General features: G+C 42.9%; 1 protein-coding gene across 3 annotated transcripts in view; it reads right to left on the reverse strand.

Moving 5' to 3' along the window:
- Positions 1-10,127: 10,127 nt before the first annotated feature.
- Positions 10,128-20,159, reverse strand: part of klhdc8b (kelch domain containing 8B) — a 67,474-nt gene continuing 57,442 nt past the window's right edge. For all 3 annotated transcript variants that reach the window (XM_018737608.2, XM_018737610.2, XM_018737609.2), the window contains 2 exons: positions 17,379-17,480; positions 10,128-11,729 (listed from right to left, as the gene is read on the reverse strand). In XM_018737608.2, the coding sequence (XP_018593124.1) occupies positions 11,533-11,729; positions 17,379-17,480 (299 nt within the window). In that variant the 3' untranslated portion in view covers positions 10,128-11,532. The remainder of the gene's footprint in view (positions 11,730-17,378; positions 17,481-20,159) is intronic.

A 20,159-nucleotide genomic window follows, 5' to 3' on the forward strand; every position in this document is an offset into this window, starting at 1 on the left:
TGGAGTCATTCAGGTTCCTGAGCACCACCATCTCACAGGACCTGAAGTGGGAGCCCCACATAGACTCCATCGTGAAGAAGGCCCAGCGGAGGTTGTATTTCCTTCGCCAGCTGAGGAAGTTCAACCTGCCACAGGAGCTACAGATGCAATTCTACTCCGCGGTCATCGAGTCCGTCCTCCGCACCTCTATAGCTGTCTGGTTCGGCTACGAAATCGGACGAAATCGGAAGACTACAACAGATAGTTTGGACTGCTGGAAGAATCATCGGCACCCCCCCCAGCTCTCCGAGAACTGCACTCGTCCAGAGTCGGTAAAAGGGCTAGCAAAATCATTGTAGACCCCTCACATCCAGGCCACTTCCTCTTCGAACCTTTGCCATCTGGCCGGCGCTACAGAGCACCGAGCACCAGGACGCAGGAACAGCCAGGCGCAAGAAAAGTTTCTTTCCTCAGGCCGTCTACCTCATGAACAGCTAAATCCCCCCTAGAGAGTAAATCAGTGCAATACACAACACTATTTATATTTATATCTATTTATCCCATCATATGTCTTACATTCCCTTGCATTTATTTCTATAGAACATACCTGTATCTTTGTATATCGGGTACTTTTTATATATTTTTTATCCCTCATTCACATATTCTATCTTCTCATCTGTCTTGTCACTGTCATTCTGTCTGTGCTGGAAGTTTCTGTCACCAAGACAAATCCCTCATATGTGTGAACATACTTGGCAATAAAGCTCGTTCCGATTCTGATTCTGATTCTCAAGAAGTGGATATTGCAAGGCATCTGTATTCTGTAGCGGACTGCTAGGCACTAATGAAGAGAACACGTATTTTCAGCCTTTGCTGTTTGTTCCCAGGCTGAGGATTCCGCTACTGTCAATAGCAAGATGTATCTTTCCACTTTCCAGCTCAAAACAGTGAGTGTTTGACGCCTCACACGAACAACTAGGTACTGTGTGTGTGTATTATACCATGGTTACAGTCATTTCAAAAGAACAAGACGGTGTCCAGCTCCACACCTAGCATTTCGCACTGTCTGTGGGTCCAATGTCCAGTAGTCTACTCATTGCACTGTTTTTACCACACTTGTGTAAAACTGCCAACACAAGAGTCGGCATGCTGACCATGTTCCGTCTTTTCAGCGACTTCGGAACCGCCGCCTTTCCTCAGGCGCAGCGACCATCGCCGCAGGAAGCGACGCGAACGGGATGTTCCCGCGCCTGCTGCGCGTGCCGGCGTCGTGACGTCAGCGACACAGCTGCCCAGCGCTGCGCTCGGAATTATAGCGGACGTGTCGGTCAGCGGAGCGGTCCGAGCTCATAGCTTTGGAATCTGCTTGTAGCGGGAACGCAGGAACATGACGGCCGAACTTCAGTCAACAATGTAAAGCTGTGTAAAATCATGACTAAGTGCGTTGTTGACTACACTGTCTGTGGGGTGTTGTCTTGACTTGAGGTATTTTAAATGAGCAGATGTGAGCTACGTGCAGCAGGCGGAACGGCCCCATCACTGACTCCGCTCTTAAAGGGTAGAGAAAACACGCACACGCACAAATTAGGGGGAAAAAAGTGGGGAAAAGCAACGCCAATTTTAAGTGTAAAACAAAAAAAGAAAAAAAAGAACAAACCTTGCTGTTGTCCACAATCCTCAGAACCTCCAGATAGTTCCAAAGAACAAGAGAGCAGTTTTTTTTTTTTTTTTTTACACTGTCACATTTACCCTGAATCCCTGTGTAAAACACGAGGTGCACAACCGACTATTATTGATCCCAGCGCTGCACACTGCAGTTTGCTTTGGTGAAAGTGCGCCGCCATCTGTCCAGACACCTGTACTGCACCGGGGTCTAATTTTAATTGTACTTCTCACTTGTCTGTGCTGCAGATGTCAAAAGCAAAAATAGATGAGGCTCATTAGGGAGCAAGCACGCACAAATACACAGCAGAGCCATTTCTGCAACTGCCTCGCCTGTGGGGATCCGCTCAAATGATCAGCAGGTCATGAAAGATGGGCCTCAACGTACCCCGTGACCTCACGACGTGCTCTGCTCCCTCCCTGTGCAGCACAACGTCAACACTGCAAGATCACACGTAGCAAAAGAGTGAGTGGCACCAGGAGAGCTGTTTGTGGAGAAGTGGAAGTTCTGTTTCACTACTTTTCCCTGATGCACAATATATGTGACTCCAGGCTGAGCTCAGCCTACGCCTACACTTCTCTCCCACTTCACAGCGCAGAATTCATTTCAGCCCGATATATTTTTATTGAGTGCTCTTCTCACCAGAGTGACACAGAGCGCTGAACAAGGTTGTCATGTTAAAGAGGGTTTCTAAGAATAATGCAAAATTACGGACACAAGACGTGTAATTGACGACATAGTAATCTGGCTGGCAACAGTGGAGAGAAAAACAAAAAAAACCCCACTCGCAGTCAAATGGAAAAAATTAAACCTGGGGGGAAAAAATACCAGTGGTTGCTCACCCTTCCAGGACATTCTTTTGTAGTGACAGAAGACCTGTGCGGATATTTTCAACTTATTAGTGTCTAGCAATGATGTTATAAATAGCTGTTTAAGTAGACTTAGAAGTCTGTTAAAGCATCTGCTAAATAAATGCAAAATGTAAATGTAAGTCTTTTTTATGTGGAATGTGGAAAAGACCTTTAGAATATATGATGAGTGACCCAGTGTAAGTCACCTTGGTGAATAAGGTATGTGGGCTGATAACACATAGAGTTGATTGGAAGTTGCTTTGGAGAAAAGCCTCTGCTAAATAAATGTAAATGTAAATGGCGGCGGGTGTGGTGGTGCGGTGGGTTGGACCTCGTCCTGCTCTCCGGTGGGTCTGGGGCTCAAGTCCCGCTTGGGGTGCCTTGTGATGGACTGGTGTCCCGTCCTGGGTGTGTCCCCTCCCCCTCCAGCCCTACGCCCTGTGTTGCCGGGTAAGGCTCCGGCTCCCTGCAACCCCATATGGGACAAGTGGTTCAGATGGTGTGTGTGTGTGTGTGTGTGTGTAAATGTAAAATAATGCCTTCATACCAGATGCCTCTACAGTGTGTGCCTTCCACTGCAATTTGTCTATGCTCATTGATTCCTTTCATTCCTTTTACAGGAACTGCCATCATCTTTGGGACGACTCCTTGTGACACTGACCTTTTTGCAAACTGTTATATTTTTCTTCAGATTAAGAGATATGGTGCATAGGCCTCTATGTATGTATGTTAAAAGGCCTGTACATTTTCCTGAATCCACGAGTTTTCCTTGACAATGAGCACTGTGAGAGCTGCATCCCAGCAGCCCCCCGGCCCTCCAGCCCTCGTCCTGGGCTTGGTACCTGACTCCACAAAGATCCCATGCTGGAGCAAAGCTTGCTGGTTAGCCTTGAGAGGAAGGTTTTGTTTAACGTCCTGCTGTTTCAGTAGACTTGAAAGCACTTTCTATAGGTTACCGGATGTAGACTTCATCATGCTTTCATGTGAAGACCTTTTAGAGCCACTTTTCACCCTGGCAAGGACTCACTAACAACATGCACTTCACCTTATTAGACTGTGTTTACATATTTTGCGGTTCAGGGAAAGCAGACACCACTGACAGATGTGTGGGCAGTTATTCAGATGCTGATTCTTTAATTTTTATGCATCAGGAATTGCACAAATATAAGGCACAAATAAATGAAGAACGCTGGGTAGGCTGCTAAAAAGTGGGTCGTGAATAATGATCAGCGTTGGCGGAATGCATTAGGCTGCTGGCGCTCTTCTCACTTTAATTTGCCTTTCATGGCCCACCCTGCACCTTTTGTACTTTTAATTTCTCTTTGGAGGCGAAAGAAAAAAAACAAAAAAAAAAAACACGTTGGCCTTTTCAAACAGTGAAATGAACACACAGAGTCTGACAGCGTTGACTTAGGGCTATAGGCTATTCAGAGATGATGTAGGTATCAGGACAACATACCAGTGCAGCCACTGCATCTGAAGCACAGAAAGATACTGAACGATCAGCTTAGCACATTATTTCAACTCATATTGTGCTGAGACACATTTGTCACACGTTGCACAGTGATGCCTTTTGGAGTGGCCTATTTACTGCGTAAATGCCTGTATCTGTGCGTAATCCGATGATGCGCGCTTTATTAGGAATAATTCTATTTCCCTTTCAATGAAATACTTAAAAAATTAAATTAAGCATTGAAAAAAATTAATTTTAGAACATCTTGGCTCCTGTATTAGCTACTCAGACTTTGCATAAAAATTAGTAGTTAAGCAAGAAAAGCCCTGTCCTCTTTGGTTTTAGATTTTCACTAATGATTCGTTGATCATTGATGCATCCAGTTTCTGCAGGACTTTAGAGCTTTCGCACTGTTCAGTGTTGCAGTGTTTTCTGAGGTGTACTAATCAATAGTCTGTTTAGTATTACAGAGCTAAGAGTGGACACTGGCAAATGGTATCAATAACACATCGAGCTTTAAAATGTATTGTATTCGTTTCAGATCACAGCGTGTTTTTCTCCGACGGTCAGTCAGTCCCACGTGACCTGTTTTGTGTTCATGTCAATAGGGCGACGCTAGAGGACGACGCTAGAGGGCGCCCTAAGACTTCTTGACTTTCCGGTACTTTCCTGGTAACACCAGGCGCTTATTTCATAATTGCTAAAGGCGGTTATGCTCGGGTCACTGTGCAGGGACGCGTATTTTTCGCTCATTCATAATAAGCATGAGCATTTCACACACACAGAGGTTTTTGCATCTGTAACATCCCATCAAGCATTAAGGGAAGGGAGGGCTTGGGCCCAAGAACAGTTACATCTATCTGACGCTTTTCTCCAAAGTGACTTACTCTGTTAATCTACTTACACTTATTTACCCTTTACACTTACTTACTTAGGTCTTCCGCCCCTCCTGGGGCACAGGCCGCCAACAAGGGCTCTCCAGGCGTCTCTATCCCGTGCTTCCTTCTCCATCCGGCTCCAGGTGTATCCCAGCATCCTGGTGTGAGCTTCAAGATCCCTACAAGATCCCTACAAGATCCCAGATGTTGCGCGGTCGTCCCCTTTTTCTCTTTCCCTGGGGGTTCCGGGTCAGCGCCCGTCTTGCGATGCTGGTTTTCGTTTGCGCGGTGCGTGGCCGATCCACCTCCATCTGCTTTTCGGCATTTCCTCCCAAATTCCAGTTCGGTTTGTTCTTTCCCAAAGCGCTGTGTTGCTAATGGCTTCCGGCCAGCGGGTCTGGAGTATTCTTCCAAGACAGGTATTCGTAAAGGTTTGCGCTTTTTTCACGGTGGCCGCCGTTGTTCTCCAGGTTTTGGATCCATACAAAAGAACAGATTTGACATTTGAACAGCGGGAGGTGGGACTGAAATCTGCAACCTTTGGGTCCAAAGGCAGCAGCTGTAACTACTACACTAGCAGGTGTCCCTGTTGCAAGTTTATCCAGGTATGACTAGTAGTACTTTGTCGCTCATGTGTTTGTGAAACAGATACGTACCGTATGAGTGATAACGTACTACTAGTCATATCTTTAATTTTATATTTAATTGTTGTGGTTAATCTGTTTGAGCAATCTCTGGCACAAGAATTTCCTTCGGGATGAATAAAGTTCTATCCATCCATCTATCTGGATAAACTTGCAACATCACGAAACCTCAACAGTTTAGGTACATTTTAGTACTTTTTTGGCGTGTGAGGTGTTATACAGGCATAGCTAAAGGCTGCAAATGTAAGGACTGGACTGCATCCAGTATTGATGCTCACAGTAAATACAGAGTGTTTCTAAATCAACAATAAACTGCTCCTTTCTTGAATAAGGTCTCCTATCCTCGCAGAGCCTGGTTTGAAACAGCTACGGATTTGTTTGAATTCGAAAGATGCGCTGCCAGAAAGTCCAGCTATGAGCTCATGGGGATAAACCTGGTTAAGGGGCATCAGACCAAAAAAACCAAGCGTAAAAGACTATGTTAGTGCGAAAAGTACCAGAAAAAAGTGTTGCCTGGTAAATCCAGTGAAGTTTCCTTCTGGATCCCTTGGGTCGGGGATTCCGGTGCAATCGCCCGTTCGCGCTCTTCAGCAGTTTCAGAAAGAGGACAGGACACAGGGCCTCTGGGGAGAGCTCCGGAGCGAGCGTGAGTGTATTACTTTTATATCGCACCACTTAATTAGTTGGTCTTTACAACGGAAGCCTCAGATAGATTTGAAATGTCAGTCAGTATCAAGGGAAGTGTGTGACAGTTGCTGGGAGGAAGGAAATTTGTCCCATAAAGAGCAAAAATGGTAGGAAGTTGAAGATGCCGTTAGCAAAAGCGCTTCATTACTGTGTAACACTGATAACCCCCCCGACCAGTTCCATATCTTGCTCCACAGCTAATGAGTTCATTTTTTTTTTTTTAATTACAATACCAATAGAGTCTGGTCTCTGTCTTGCTCTCACCAGCTGTAATTGGTACTGGTCTCATTTTTCTGTGGATTGACTTTGTTCATTAATTTGGGAGGCAATACATTTAGGAAAAGACTATCCAAAGTTTTCAAAACTTAATTGTTTCCAGTGCAAGATGGCCATGTTTGCAACCTCTGTTGTCATTCACAAAAGGCACATTAAAGTATGTAAGTGGTAGCAACTCAAGTTATACACATTAATATTTTGCCAGGAAATACAGAAAAGCTTGATTTCTAGTAAAAATTCAAATCATGGATTATCATCTTTCAAAATTCACTGTATGACTTTCAAAAGTCAAATGATCATGGAGGAATGATTAAAAATAAATGAATTTATACTTCTCAAAGTGATGATGAGCTTCCTGAGGACTTTTCTGACAACTGCTTTACATATGGTGAATAGATGACCAGTTCTTAAATATGAGATTCCACACCTTGACAGGCATTTTAAAAAAAAAAAAAAAAAAAAAAAAAAAAAAATCACACTTCATGGATATGAGAAGCACCCCCAATTACATACAAATTGGAACAGAAAGAAAAGACACAGCAAGTGAATCAGACAGCAAATAAAATAATTTATTGTATAATTCATAGTAGAGGCACTACCTCACAAATATAGGCACTGAACTACTGTATTGAAATCACTGCCACTTCTGTGTAACATACACATTTCTCCTAGAATGATAAACTCACTGAGAATTTACACATGCAAATCCCAGCAGATTATCAGCCCAACTGTTGGACCTCAGATTTCACCACCTGCTGCTTCTGCTGCCTGTGCCTTTACCAAAAACAGGAGGTTGACGCGTTTTACGCACGGATTGGGCTCCTACGCACCTCAAGCACTGCCACCGCAGAGGTCATCTTGCACTAAGGTGGAGGACACAAAGGCTCTGTTGGCACCGCTCGGCCGAAATTGGCACAGGCAACGTGCACGGCGCCCCGTGTTCCTCAGCCTCAACGCTTGGATCTTGGATCAGCCGAAACTTTTTGCAGAACTGGCAGGGGTAAGGATTAGGCACTGATCGCCAGGAACTCTCGCATTCCTCGATTTCTACTGATTGTACTTGATGTGGTGAAGCGTCACAGCTCATTAGCTGAAATTGGCCTGAAACATTTTAAAAATGTTAATACACAAAGTAAGAGGGAAGACCTCAGCGAACGCTCCCAAATCAACGCTCACATTTTCACGTGTTCTTTCTTAGACCAGCAAGACATATTAGAGGACACTTCCAAGAGCCATCTGCTACAAGATCTGTGGTACACATTGACTTGATATCACAGCACAGTATCATAGAAAAATAACAGACCTGTTCTCTGCTGTACAACACGCACAAATCAATACCACACAGACCTTCAGTTCACAGACTATGGTTGAACCCACAGAACACAACCTATACATGGAGAAGAACGTCAAACAAATCAGTAATATACAGATGCACAGTAGAGAGACCATCTGTGAGCATAATATTAGCAACAGAATTAAACAATATCAACCGTGAACACAGCTGCTACTCACTTTACTGACCACTGCTCACCATTTTTGTACTAAGACGAACATGTATGGTTACAGTGGAATGGGCAAGGATAAGGACCAGTGGTACATTAAATAAACAGAACCTTGAAATACTAAATCTGGAAAATAATTTTAAAAATGTTCAAATGTCAAAGCCATACTGAATTTTGTACGAACATACTGACTGAGCCACAAGGACGTGATCTCCATGTTTAAGCCTTGGTAAAGGGCTATAGATGGAGAAATTGTGGGATGTCTCTACAGCAGTGTTTTCCGCAGCGTCTCCTTGAACTGGAGCAGAAACGCAGCAATAATGTATAAATGCCGAGAAGCTTGAGAACAAGTCAGGAAAACTCCGTTCTCAATGAAAGGCTTGGTGAAGAGGAGGAATGTGGCCGCATTTCTGGCTATTCATCCCAAACAATCTCACAGCAAGAGGCCAATGCGTTCAACCTCATCACATGAACAAATTCAAGGCAGACGGAAATCAATTTCTCTCTCTCCTTCTCTGTTCCTCCTTCCTCCTGACCCTGCTCAGAATACACTCACCGTACATTACATAACTGCTGCAACTGTGTGTGCTCTTGAAGAAAAACCTGCCCTTGTGAAAGACCGACCTAAAATGATGCCGGGAAGATGAGCCTGGCATCATTAGGAGTTTAACATATGACTTGCACACAGGATAGTTGCGTAGGCCAGGCAAATGAAAAGAAGAGTACGGAAAATAAATAAGCATGTCGTCGTGATTGCAGTCTGACTGAACCATTGATTTACAAATTAGTCACCATCATCATGAATTCAGAGGAAGAGGTTCATTTAAAAATACATCTCTTTTATGCTCACAATGAGTTCAGATCATTCTGTGGCACCTGAAAGGCTGAATGTTTGTCAAAATGCAGAGCAAAGCTGTTTTAGAGATGCACCTAAACGTACAGACTGCACAGCAATAACACAACACCGTGTCAGAAATAATCTCGTTTCTTCCGAGAAGAAACCAATCACACTCCGAAGAGAGAAATATTTGTGCTGCTTTTTGCCATTTTCCTCCTCATCGGGGAGACGTCAGTCATGGAGATGATGTTTCTATAAACAGCAACCTAAATATCTATCTGCTGGCGTGCCATGACAGTTTTATATAAGAATCACTTCTGCTGCTTGGAAGCCATGGTGACACGTTTAAATCAAATAGTATGCAGCAGCCAAAAGGGGCAGGGTGTGCTTCCGGAAAAGCCTTTGATACTGGAGAACTTGTGGCACAGCGTGTCCATCGGATGTAGGAGTAACTTTCAGCAGTGATGGTGTACTACACCTCATTGGTAGCTGAAGCTACCCGTGTCACCTTCCCTGAAATCAGCATCCCCTGCTGCTGTGAATATGCAGGCATCTCATCCGAGATGCAGACAACGAAGAACTTCAGGTGCAGATAATGATAGGGCATCGTACCGCTGGGTATCCACCCCATGTTCCCTGCTGTGTAAAAGTGCTATTTAATCACTCAGCGGCCGCACACATTTTCTCCACCAACCCCTGTCGATGGCCTGCAATTTAGCGCTCCAGCAGAAGACCGGCTGATTACCGAACATGCAATGAACACACAATGAACACGCACTGCAAGTTGAATTATGCAGCAATTAGCAGCCACGGGGAGGGGGTTCCTTCAAACATCTAGCCAAACCTAATAGGTCAGTCATTTCAAGTAAGAAACTCAGGTGTGGCCTCGACAATCAAATTGGGGAAAATGATTAACAGCTACATGAACCAGGGGCAAACAAACACACGTGAGGTGGGAATAAAAAAAGAAAAAAGATGAATTCACTGAAAACTGAATATTTCTTATTTGAGTAATATTAAAATTGAGTATAAATCAGAGACTCAAGGGGACACTGCCTTATAAATTCAGTGATACATTTAGCTACTTAATTTCTGTATCTACAGACAGAAGGCAAACACCCTATACTGTATGTATATATAATTAATGCAGAGAGCTACTGAGATGAGAAAAAAATAACTGAATGGATTTCAGAGTTTGAAAGTCTTACTTTCAAAGAAGACCATGGAAATAATTTACACACTAAAAATCATCCAGATTTCCCAAAAGGGCAAACTTAAGTCTTCCAATAGAACTATGAACAAATATGTGTACACTAACGACATTTATTTCAAGGACATGTTTGTTTAAAGTGCAGCCATTGCAGCTTCCTGTAGATGCAGTCATCTGGCAATTAACAAAATAATCTGTTTACATGGATTTAACATATGCGATAAAGTGCTCTTATCAAACTACACACACCAAAAGCTCACCGATGAGACCCTCTGTACTTGTGCCTACCTCATCTGTATTCTGCTGCAATGTGATAAAATGGGAATAAAAAAAGCCACATCACTGGCTGTTTGTAGGTTCTAGTGCAAAGGAGATGCCTGCGAGTGGAGGGATCAAGATGCTTCAGGTGATGGTGCTGGGAAATGCACACTGTGAGCGACAGGTGGCACAGGATTGATTCCCTGCTTCCAGGCCAGGATCAATGCGTTCCCTTGCTGTGGGTTTTATGTATGTTTATCATTTCTCCATACAACATTCCTAACACACACAAAAGAAACCTTCCGTGGTCTAAAGAAGTTCTGAGACAGCAGTGGCCCTGAGTATTTGAACAGAGGCCTCTATTCCACTTTCCAGCGCCTTCCACATGATCGATGGAAATGCGCATGAAAGTAAAAAGGGATCCACCTAAAGATGTGAAAATGGCAAAAAAAAGATAAGGACACAGAGACCATTGAAGTACCACTAAAGACTATTAGTTTTCCTCCGCTGTGACAGACATCCTACTGATAGTGGAACAGCTGAGCTTCCTGAGTCAACAGGAAGGTGTGTGGATACCTCTGAGGCATGTTGTGCACTGAGTCAGCTACACGGTTCAGTTTTGGGTCAGCTGCTTCTGCGTAGTGTGAATCCACCGCAACAGTTCGCTGCTCTCCACGTTCACACACAGGAGCCAAACTGGCCACAAGATGGTCATCTGGATGCTGCGGGCCACAGTTCCCTGGCCCTGACCCTACCCGAAGAGCACTCCTGGTACCGCCATTTCCCTGGGAAAAAAAGGGGACCTCCAAGCTTTGCATTCATTCCATGTAAACCAACAACAGTGCTATTTTTCAACATGCATCTCTGTAAATAGCAAAAAATCCCTCTTTTGTTCGTTTGAGAAGGTAAAAAAGTGCTAAATGTGCTAGCGCAAACTGCAGTTGCACCAGCTTTGCATGTATGGCCCTGTGTTCCATATTTTATGAGTACCCTGCTTTGATTGTGAAATCAAAAGTACAGTTCCAAGGTGTCTTTTTTGCTCATTTTCCGGTGCGAGACTTCCATAGTGCAGAAACATTTTCACATGAGTAGACAGGCCCATTAGTCCTGTTTATGCAGAATACCCCCCAACGGAGCAAGTAAGTCAGACAAATGTTTCGGCGTTTTCTGCTCTGTCGGACCCATTTGTGTCTCACGGGAAAGGGTGCAGAAAGGGTAAAGCACAGGTCCAGCACAAGTCCGGCACAGGTCCAGCCGGGATCCAGGGAGGCTCCGCGCTCATAACATACTACGTCACACACACTCCCTCAGGCAGAGCGCCTCTACGGCATTGCTGGGACCCTGGGCCACGCCTCCGATGAGGAAGAGCATGTGGCTGGTCTGCAGTCCGGCGCAGGAGCAGCGGGGGCTTGGAAGCGGGGCCAGGTATTCCCAGCGCTTCTTCACAGGGTTGTAGCTCTCCACTGAGGCCAGGGGTGATGGCTGGTTACCTGTGCAAGAAAAGGAAAGACATATTTAAGTATATTTTAAGTATATTCATCAATCATCAAGAGTCATAAGGATAACTGTCACAGTGCTGTGAATTTACAAGCAAATGAGCATCCTTATTTCTGTGAAATAAGGAAACTTTCACGTTGCAATACCACAGCTCACTAACAGACTGATTTAGCAAACACAGGAGATAAGACACATCTGTATAGAGGACTTGAAAAGCAATTGTAATGTGCTTTACAAAATGACATTCATTCACCTTGTACCTTTGCTCATGAATTAGACAGAACACACAAAACACAAAGTTCTCATGTGGGCGCAAAGTTTATGACGGTTGCAAAGAACCACCAGAGAGGTAGAAGTGGGGGGGGGTTTACTTGTGCTGTGGGCTGTGAAATAGCAGCCAGTAAAAGAAGGAAGGTAACAGTGATAGCAGCTGAGAGAGCAGCCAAGAGCCCAGCTGCCGACAACACGGCACGCTACCTGTGAGCCAGGTTGTTAGGAACATCATATTCTGTGCCTCTGGCGGCTGCTGTCTGTCTCAGAACACCGTGCCAGTTACGAGATATTTTAGGAAGTGCAGAAGAGTAGTCTTTTTTTGGTCTCTTGTTTTGAACAATAAACCAGAGTGTGACAGACGAATGTAGACAGGGGCAATGGCACAGACACCAAACAGAAAGAAAAGTTCTGCACACTATACTAATACTCCCAAACTGACTTTATTATATAGACAGGATAAACTGTAATCCATTAGGGATCTTCTTCTGGGAAAACATTGCCTTCCAGGTGCTGGTACAGCAGTCCAGGGACAGACTTGAGGTTTTTGGGACTGCTAGCTGTCACAGCCCAGGCACACAGGACTACCCTTGTGGGAACCGATCCCAGCAGAGATTCTGCTCAGTTACATTTGGGGGAAAAAACTCACCAATCTCACCACTGGGTGACTGTTTAGACCACTTTGGTTTTGGAACAAAGACATTCCAGAACAGCTTGCTGCAGATCTGTTGTAAGGAGTACATGTTTAAACAATCCAAAGGTTGTCTTTAGATATTGTCTCATAGAAATCACTGTGAAGACTTGGACAAGCATGAAAATCTTGTAGATCTGCAATGCCTTCTTCCTAAAGAAAGCAGAGGTAGCCCAGTACTTTTGGTAGAAATAAATTATCACATAGAGTAAAAAAAAAAAACAGACGGAAACAAACACACAGTAACAGGGTACCAGCACATGTCTGAACATGACTGATGGTGGAGCAAGTGGAAATTTTCACCTCTAGAATGGAGCACTTTATCTTTATAAATCACCTACCATTCAAACGTCTAACTTTGTCTAGGTCTCCATGGCGACACAACTGGTTCCTCATGGCAGATTCCTTGGGGCCATGATGGGTGGAAGGATTTTATTGTTTGCGTAATTTCTCTGGAGTACCCATAGCAGGAGAGAAGTTCTCCTTGATAGTTATGAGGGCACATTTAGTGCTGCTCTTTTATGATGACCCAAAGAATAGATTCCTCTTCAGCGTAGACAGGCACACACTCCTGCACCTTATTCCTCCTGCCCACAGCCATGCTCAACTCCTACCAGATGTTTTTCTTTAAATTATGCTTATTAAATAATAAGGACCCATAATCCCCATATGTGTCAGCAAATCTTCTGTGATACCAAATCAACTTGCTACACATGTGGTTGTGGTAAGCAGTATATCACAATACAGAACATGTATTAGTTATTGTTAGTGGATGGAGATGAAGGGTTTTAATTCTTTCCAAGGCATTCTTTCCCCCATTTATACACATATATGAGAGCCTCCACAGAGGTTTCTGCAACAGTTAAAAATAGAACACTGGTTGCAAAAACATTACATTTTCAAAAACACTACATTTTCCTTTACTATCACACATAAGCTAATTATTTTAACAACTTCAAGTTACATTAGACTTACTACTATACTAATAATTCACAATAAAACCAATAGCTTTTCTCCTCAAAGGATTCACACTTCTCAGGTTTTCAATGATCAGAACCAGGCCGGAGCTGTTAATCCTCAAAGCTCAAAGCTATTTCCAGTTGAAAAGGGAAACATTCTTCAAGGCATAAACAAATACAATGTCTAGCGATGTCTTATAAACCAAAGTAAAAATGGTTTTATCCTGTTCTTATAACTTGGTCAGAATAATGAACTTATGACAGTAGAGTCATAAGAGTCACAGGGGCTTCTTTACATTATAGATACTTATTTCAGTTATCCGCTGTAGACAAAGCAGTCATGATGGGGTTTTGCTGTCAAGGCTACATATTCGCCCCAGTCTAATGCTTTCATTATACAATGGTATAGAAACATTACTGCCACCAACGAAAACGAGGAATTTTGCATGCACTCCAAAAACGGCTATGCCAGTTCCAGTTTAAAAAAATTGAAGAGCTTTAATTACATTATTAATCTGCTTAACAAAAGCTTTTATCCAAAACCTTGCACTTAACTCGCAATGGCACATTTTCACAGTAGAAAATGTTCAGAAGTGACTGCAGTTAATTGTGTGAGCAGATGAGTGATTGTCTGTTCAGTTTCCACATCACTACAGCAGCTGCCATGCATCTGGGTTACAGTTTATTTGATGACAAATTCAATGAAATATACTGATCAGTGCTTTACATTTAAAGTTTACCTCTTCTGTTCAGTTAGGAAGTAAGATGTTTATAAATTCTGGCCTGCTGAAAAGTTAGTACTTAATTTATGACCATAGCTTTGATTTACTTGGATGTAGAGGACTAAGGCTCTCAGTCAGTTTAGCAGAATTTTACAATGATTGCGACGGATCATACAGCAGCAGCTCAATTATTATCCAGCCACCAAAACTACCTTCAGATAGTTGCCTGTTAACGTCACATCAAGGTTACCTCTGTTGAGTACAAAGTACACTTTATGTTAAGATAAAAAATGAAGTTAACAAGCTGGATTTTGAATTGGCAGGTTGCACAAACTATTTTTCCCTGTGCAATTTAGCTGTTGCTGTGTAAAGTACAGGGCAGTGGGGGATGGTGCTCCTCTGACTCACACGTAAGATCTACTAATTCAGGGCCTTGGAGAAGTGACTTGGTTTTAACTGCACTGCAACCAGCCAGTAGCTCACAGCAAACTGATACCATGACTATTATGGTACAGACGACACAGAGGTCATGACCTCATGAAGTCTTTAGTATATTATGAAAACAATATAAAACAAGTAAACAAAGGCAGGTGTGCGTGCGTGCATGTGTGCAACGGGGACAGTTGGTAGTGTAGTGGTTAGAGCTCCTGCCTTTGGACCCAAAGGTCACAGGTTTAATTCCTACCTCCAGCTGTAGTACCCCTGAGTAAGGTACTTACCCAAAACTACTCTAGTAATGTTACCCACTTGTATAAATAGGTACATAATGATAGGTAGACAAACACTGTAAGTTGCTTTGGAGGAAAGCATCATGCTAAAGCCAAATGAATAAATGCACTGGGCAATTCACATTGTGAAGAACCAGACAGTACTGAGAGTGAATTCCTCACAAACTGATCCATTCAAAAGCTATCCAAAGTGCCTGCTATGTGGAACAGTTTAGAATTTACCTTTTAGGTACATTGTTCAGAGCATTTATTCACAGTGTATATCCATAACAAGTTGGATGCTGGACAAGCTCAACACAGAGGCTCCCAGGTTGTGGATTCAAACGTAGCTTGCAATCAGTGTAAAGTCTCTCCCCATGTTTTTATTTGATTCATTTAGATTCTCCAGTTTTTTGCTCAATTCCAAAAAAAAAAAAAAAAAAATGTGTATGAATATAGGTATGCATCATACAATAGATCAATGTCCCATCCAAGGAGTTTTCAAGCCCTGTGTTTCACGGGATCTTTGTGACCTAGTCTGGATGAGTGGTTTAGGTAAACTGTTTTCATGAAACACATGATTTAGAGGCTGTCAGATGTACACAAAGGAAGAAATAAACAGGGCTGCATTACAAAGCACCACCTGCAAAAATATAGGCAACAACTGAGTCATTGAACTTCAGGTGACTTCTTAAAAGTAGATCTGAGCATTAAAATTTAAAGCTGTGATGTGAAGATGATCTCATTGAAGCAAAATGAAGAGACTGCAAACACCTTGAATACAAATGAGAGAAACCTGTAAACAGGGCTCCTTAGGGGCTCATGGGATTCTGCTGGAATAGAGGTGACATCTACAAAGACACTAACCACAGAGAAACAATGAAGGTGATATTACTCGGGTGTTCTGTTAACAGACTTTGACATCTGACATCTGGTCTAGATGACAAAGGAAAGGATGAGCATGTACATGGGTGCTCTCATCCAAAAACATTTTCCAATAATTCACCTGGCTATTAGAGCTAATGAAATCTGAGGAGTCGCTTAAAAAGAGAAAATTAAATTCCTACTGTATTATCTGCTTAATAAAAGCATGCTTGTGAAAGAATGTCAATCTTTTTTCCCCTCCAGTATAAACACAACTGCACTGGGCAAACAATTGAGGTAAAAGACCTTTTTTATCATTGTGATAAAGGAAGCCGCAACAAAAGAAATCAGAATAAATACTAGGGCTAAAGCAGTGGGGAGGCAAACAGGAAGAGGGGGAAATAAATGCTGAAAGAAAGAACAAGAGGGAAAAGACAGTGCCTTTCTCCACATCTCATGTTGCTCTATAAGGAAGGTAGAGCAACAGCTTGCAGTCACCCAACATCATGAATAATAAAGAGGTTTTTCATTCACTCTTAAAAGAGGCTCTCAAACTGTCTCAGTTTCAGAGGAAAATGACCAAAGCACAAAACTGACCTTGTCTAAGCGTCAACATGTTGGCCTAACATCAGTGTGCAGAAGAGAAAATACATCACGCACAGTTCCGACATTCCCAATGATTCAACATACTTAAAAAATGTCAACAAGATAACTTAAGTAATGTCAGATCAATGCCAGTCTTTATCAACAGCCAATAAATCCCAGTGAATACACTGGTTTACTTAGAAAACAAAGGATGTATAACAACATTTTGAGCCAAGCCTGAGAAAGGTGGACTTACACGAAAGAGTAACGTCATTCAAGGTCGTTGAGGAGGAACCTTTCTAAAATAAAACCTTCCTACATGCCTCCAGTCACACAGCAAAATGTCTCTGTGTGACAGTTACTTTCCTCATTTCAGACCAGAAAAGCTGCAGGGTTTACACGTAATTGTACATTCCTGTTAAAATAATTAGTTTAATTACACAAGTGAGCGTGCTGATACAACAGCAGCATTCTTCAGCCCCCCAGGGTTCTCATACAGAAGAACAATCTTTTATGAAGTACGCTTTAAAAGCAAAAATGAATAAATCATTATAAACACATTTCTGTGGAGCTGGGTAAGAAACCATCAGAACATGTCAATTGAAAAACTGTAGCTTTTCCTGCTTAACAAGGTCCTAACTTACAACACAGGTTAATGTAATCAAATAAACCACCAGTAATGAGGACCGCTATACAGTCATTGCAGCTAATGCTGCGTCTTCTGCGTGTTAAGGTGAGTTAAAGGCAACATGGTACGCTTAAACATTAAAAACAATGCACAGGCTGCTGCGATGGCTGTTCAGCCATGCACTGTTCTGTTGTCAAAGGCATGGTGATGTCTCACCCAAGCCTCCTGCCGCAATTACCCTTCCACCCAGGCAACCAGCAACAAAGTCAGCCCTCTTCTCCTTCATTCGAGATGCCCGTGTTGGCTTGATCCAGACTCCTACCAAGGAAGCACAAGAGACAGAGAGTGTTTAGGTGTCACCATCTTCATTTGGAAAAACAGCACTTGCAGTCTAATGTTAACTAGTCATTAACATCAGATAAACTGATTTTGCATTCATAACACAAGCCACTCATCTAAGTCATGCTGCCTGTAAGGATACAGTAAAGTCACCAGGAGATATGCATATAATATGGATATACATATAGATAGGTTGGGGCACGGTAGCTCAGAGAGTTTGGCTAGTGCCTGCTCTGTGGTGAGTCTGGGGTTCAAGTCCTGCTTGGAGTAACTTGCATCTCGTCCAGGGTGTCTCCCCTCTCCCTCTAGCCTTGTGCCTTGTGTTGCTGGGTTAGGCTCCTGCTTGAGACAAGTGGTTGTAGCCATTGTGTGTCTATGTGATATAGATATGTTTATTCAAAGTAATTCACATGGCCTTGCAATTTTACATTTTATTATACACACATATTTAACCTTGACAGTTACTGGAGAAATTCAGGTTCCTCAAGGGTACCAGAGAAGGGTTCCTCCCTCCTTGGATAGGAATTGGCAATCCATACCACTAACTACTCCATTAGCTGAAACTAAACAAAACCAATATAGCAACCACAGTGTTCCTGAGCATGAGTTTAGCCTAGGAGATTGTGAACTTTACACGCTGCTCTTAAACAAAACATTCACCCACCGTGAGGAATGAACCCATGTTCTGCCAGCAAGACTGTCAGGTTGTAATTGTGCTACTTGCCATGCGCTACTGAACAAACACCATACATTTACATTTATTTATTTAGAAGACGCTTTTGTCCAAAGCGACGTACATCTCAGCAAAAGTACAATTTATGCATTACATTGAGAGAAGGAGACATAGCTGCAGACATGAAAGTCTCAAGCAAACCTAGTTTGTTCCCTACCACTTGCTACACCGAGGTTCATCGCTCAAGTAAGTGCATAAGACACAGACAAATCCTGATACCCACACCAATTTTTTTAAATTTTTTTTAAAATTAAATATTATAAGATACACAAATGAGCAGTACAATACCAGAGTAATGGCTGAATAAAGGTTGTCTCTGGGGATGCTTCTGGAGTTACGATGCGTGAACGGTTACGCCATAGATGATCTGAAGAGATCTTGGGCAAAGTGGATCTGGAAAAGGTGGGTTTTCAGACCCTTCTTGAAAACCGACAGAGTTTCTGCAGTTCTGAGTGACAGGGGAAGGTCATTCCACCACAACGGACCCAGAACTGAGAACCTCCGAGCTTTGCCTTTCGTGCCCGGGACCACCATGCGAGCAGAAGTAGATGAGCGAAGGGGCCTGGCTGGAGTGTACCGGTTGATCAAGTATGCACACTCTTACAGAGCAGGCTTGTCTCTTTGAGAAACTCACACACGTGAGGTAAAGATTTGGGGTGACTATCCTTCATCCTACATCTCTTTCTAGTGGTTCCTGTCCTCATGCGACATGTTCCTAGCAGCCAAGGAGAGTATGTGCTCACTACAAGGAAAAATCACAGCACGCAGTCAGTCCAGCTCAGGTGCTTGCCGTCTGTCTGGGTGGCTGTCTGCCTGGGAGCAGATTACATTTTCTAAATCTGGGACAGCAAGACTCTAGCTCCTTTCCCCCCCCAGCAAAGTCTCTCATATGAACAAAAAAAACTGCCTCTTTTCAAAGTCAGGTGGAGAGTTACATCTTTTCTCAGTGGAAACAAGAACAACAGAGACCAGGTCAAGACTGCAGCCCTCCATCAGTGAGGATATTGAGTCAGCCAGTCCCCTCCTGCTGCAACACCCCAAGGGCATGTTCTTATAAAGAGATTTTCTTTCATTTGGAGACCAGTGGTTGTAAAAATTCAACAGTAATGAGGCATCAGAGCATTTTCTTTTCAAACGTCTGCATGGAGCTCAGGTGAAAAGTGCAGGCAGGAGGAAAAAAAAAAAAAACAAACGTCAGACCCGGCTGGATATCCTAGGTCCTACTGAATAAGCACTTTGCAGCAAACAGATAAGTACAACCACAAGCGAGCAGGCAACACTTGGTATCTAGTGCTAAAGCCCAGAATGGTACAGGAGTCAACAGTGTGGAAGTACTGTATTTTATAAAAGTCAAGAGCCTACTTCACCAGGCACTGTCATACACCACTGCATTTAATTTCCCACAAATTTCTGCAATTCCTGTAGACTCCCTTCTTGTTCAGACACCATCACTTCATTTTAGATTGTGTATTCCCAGCTCTCTTCACCCATTCCTGGAAAAATAAATATTAAATGAGAAGTCTGGGGACAGCTGGTAGCGTAGTGATTAGAGCTACTGCCTTTGGACCCAAAGGTCGCAGGATTGATCTCCACCTCTAGCTGTAGTACCCTTGAGAAAGGTACTTACCCTACAATTGCTCCAGTAAAATTACCCAGCTGTATAAATGGGTTTGTAAGCATGTAATAATTGTGACCTTAACATTGTAAGTTGCTTTGAAGAAAAGTGTCAGCTAAATAAATAAATCTAAGTCTACTAGACTACTGGATCTCTAGTGCTTTGAATTATCTTAGTCCAATGGTCTTGTAACTACTACTAATGTGTTACACTTTCAACTATGAGAACTTTTCATGGGTACTGACTGTTTAAACTTTTTTGTCCAACTGGAAAATATGGAACACAAAATTAATTTAGCCATTAATGAACA

Source organism: Scleropages formosus, chromosome 2 (genome assembly GCF_900964775.1).
Source record: "Scleropages formosus chromosome 2, fSclFor1.1, whole genome shotgun sequence".
In the NCBI taxonomy this organism is placed as follows: Eukaryota; Metazoa; Chordata; class Actinopteri; order Osteoglossiformes; family Osteoglossidae; genus Scleropages; species Scleropages formosus.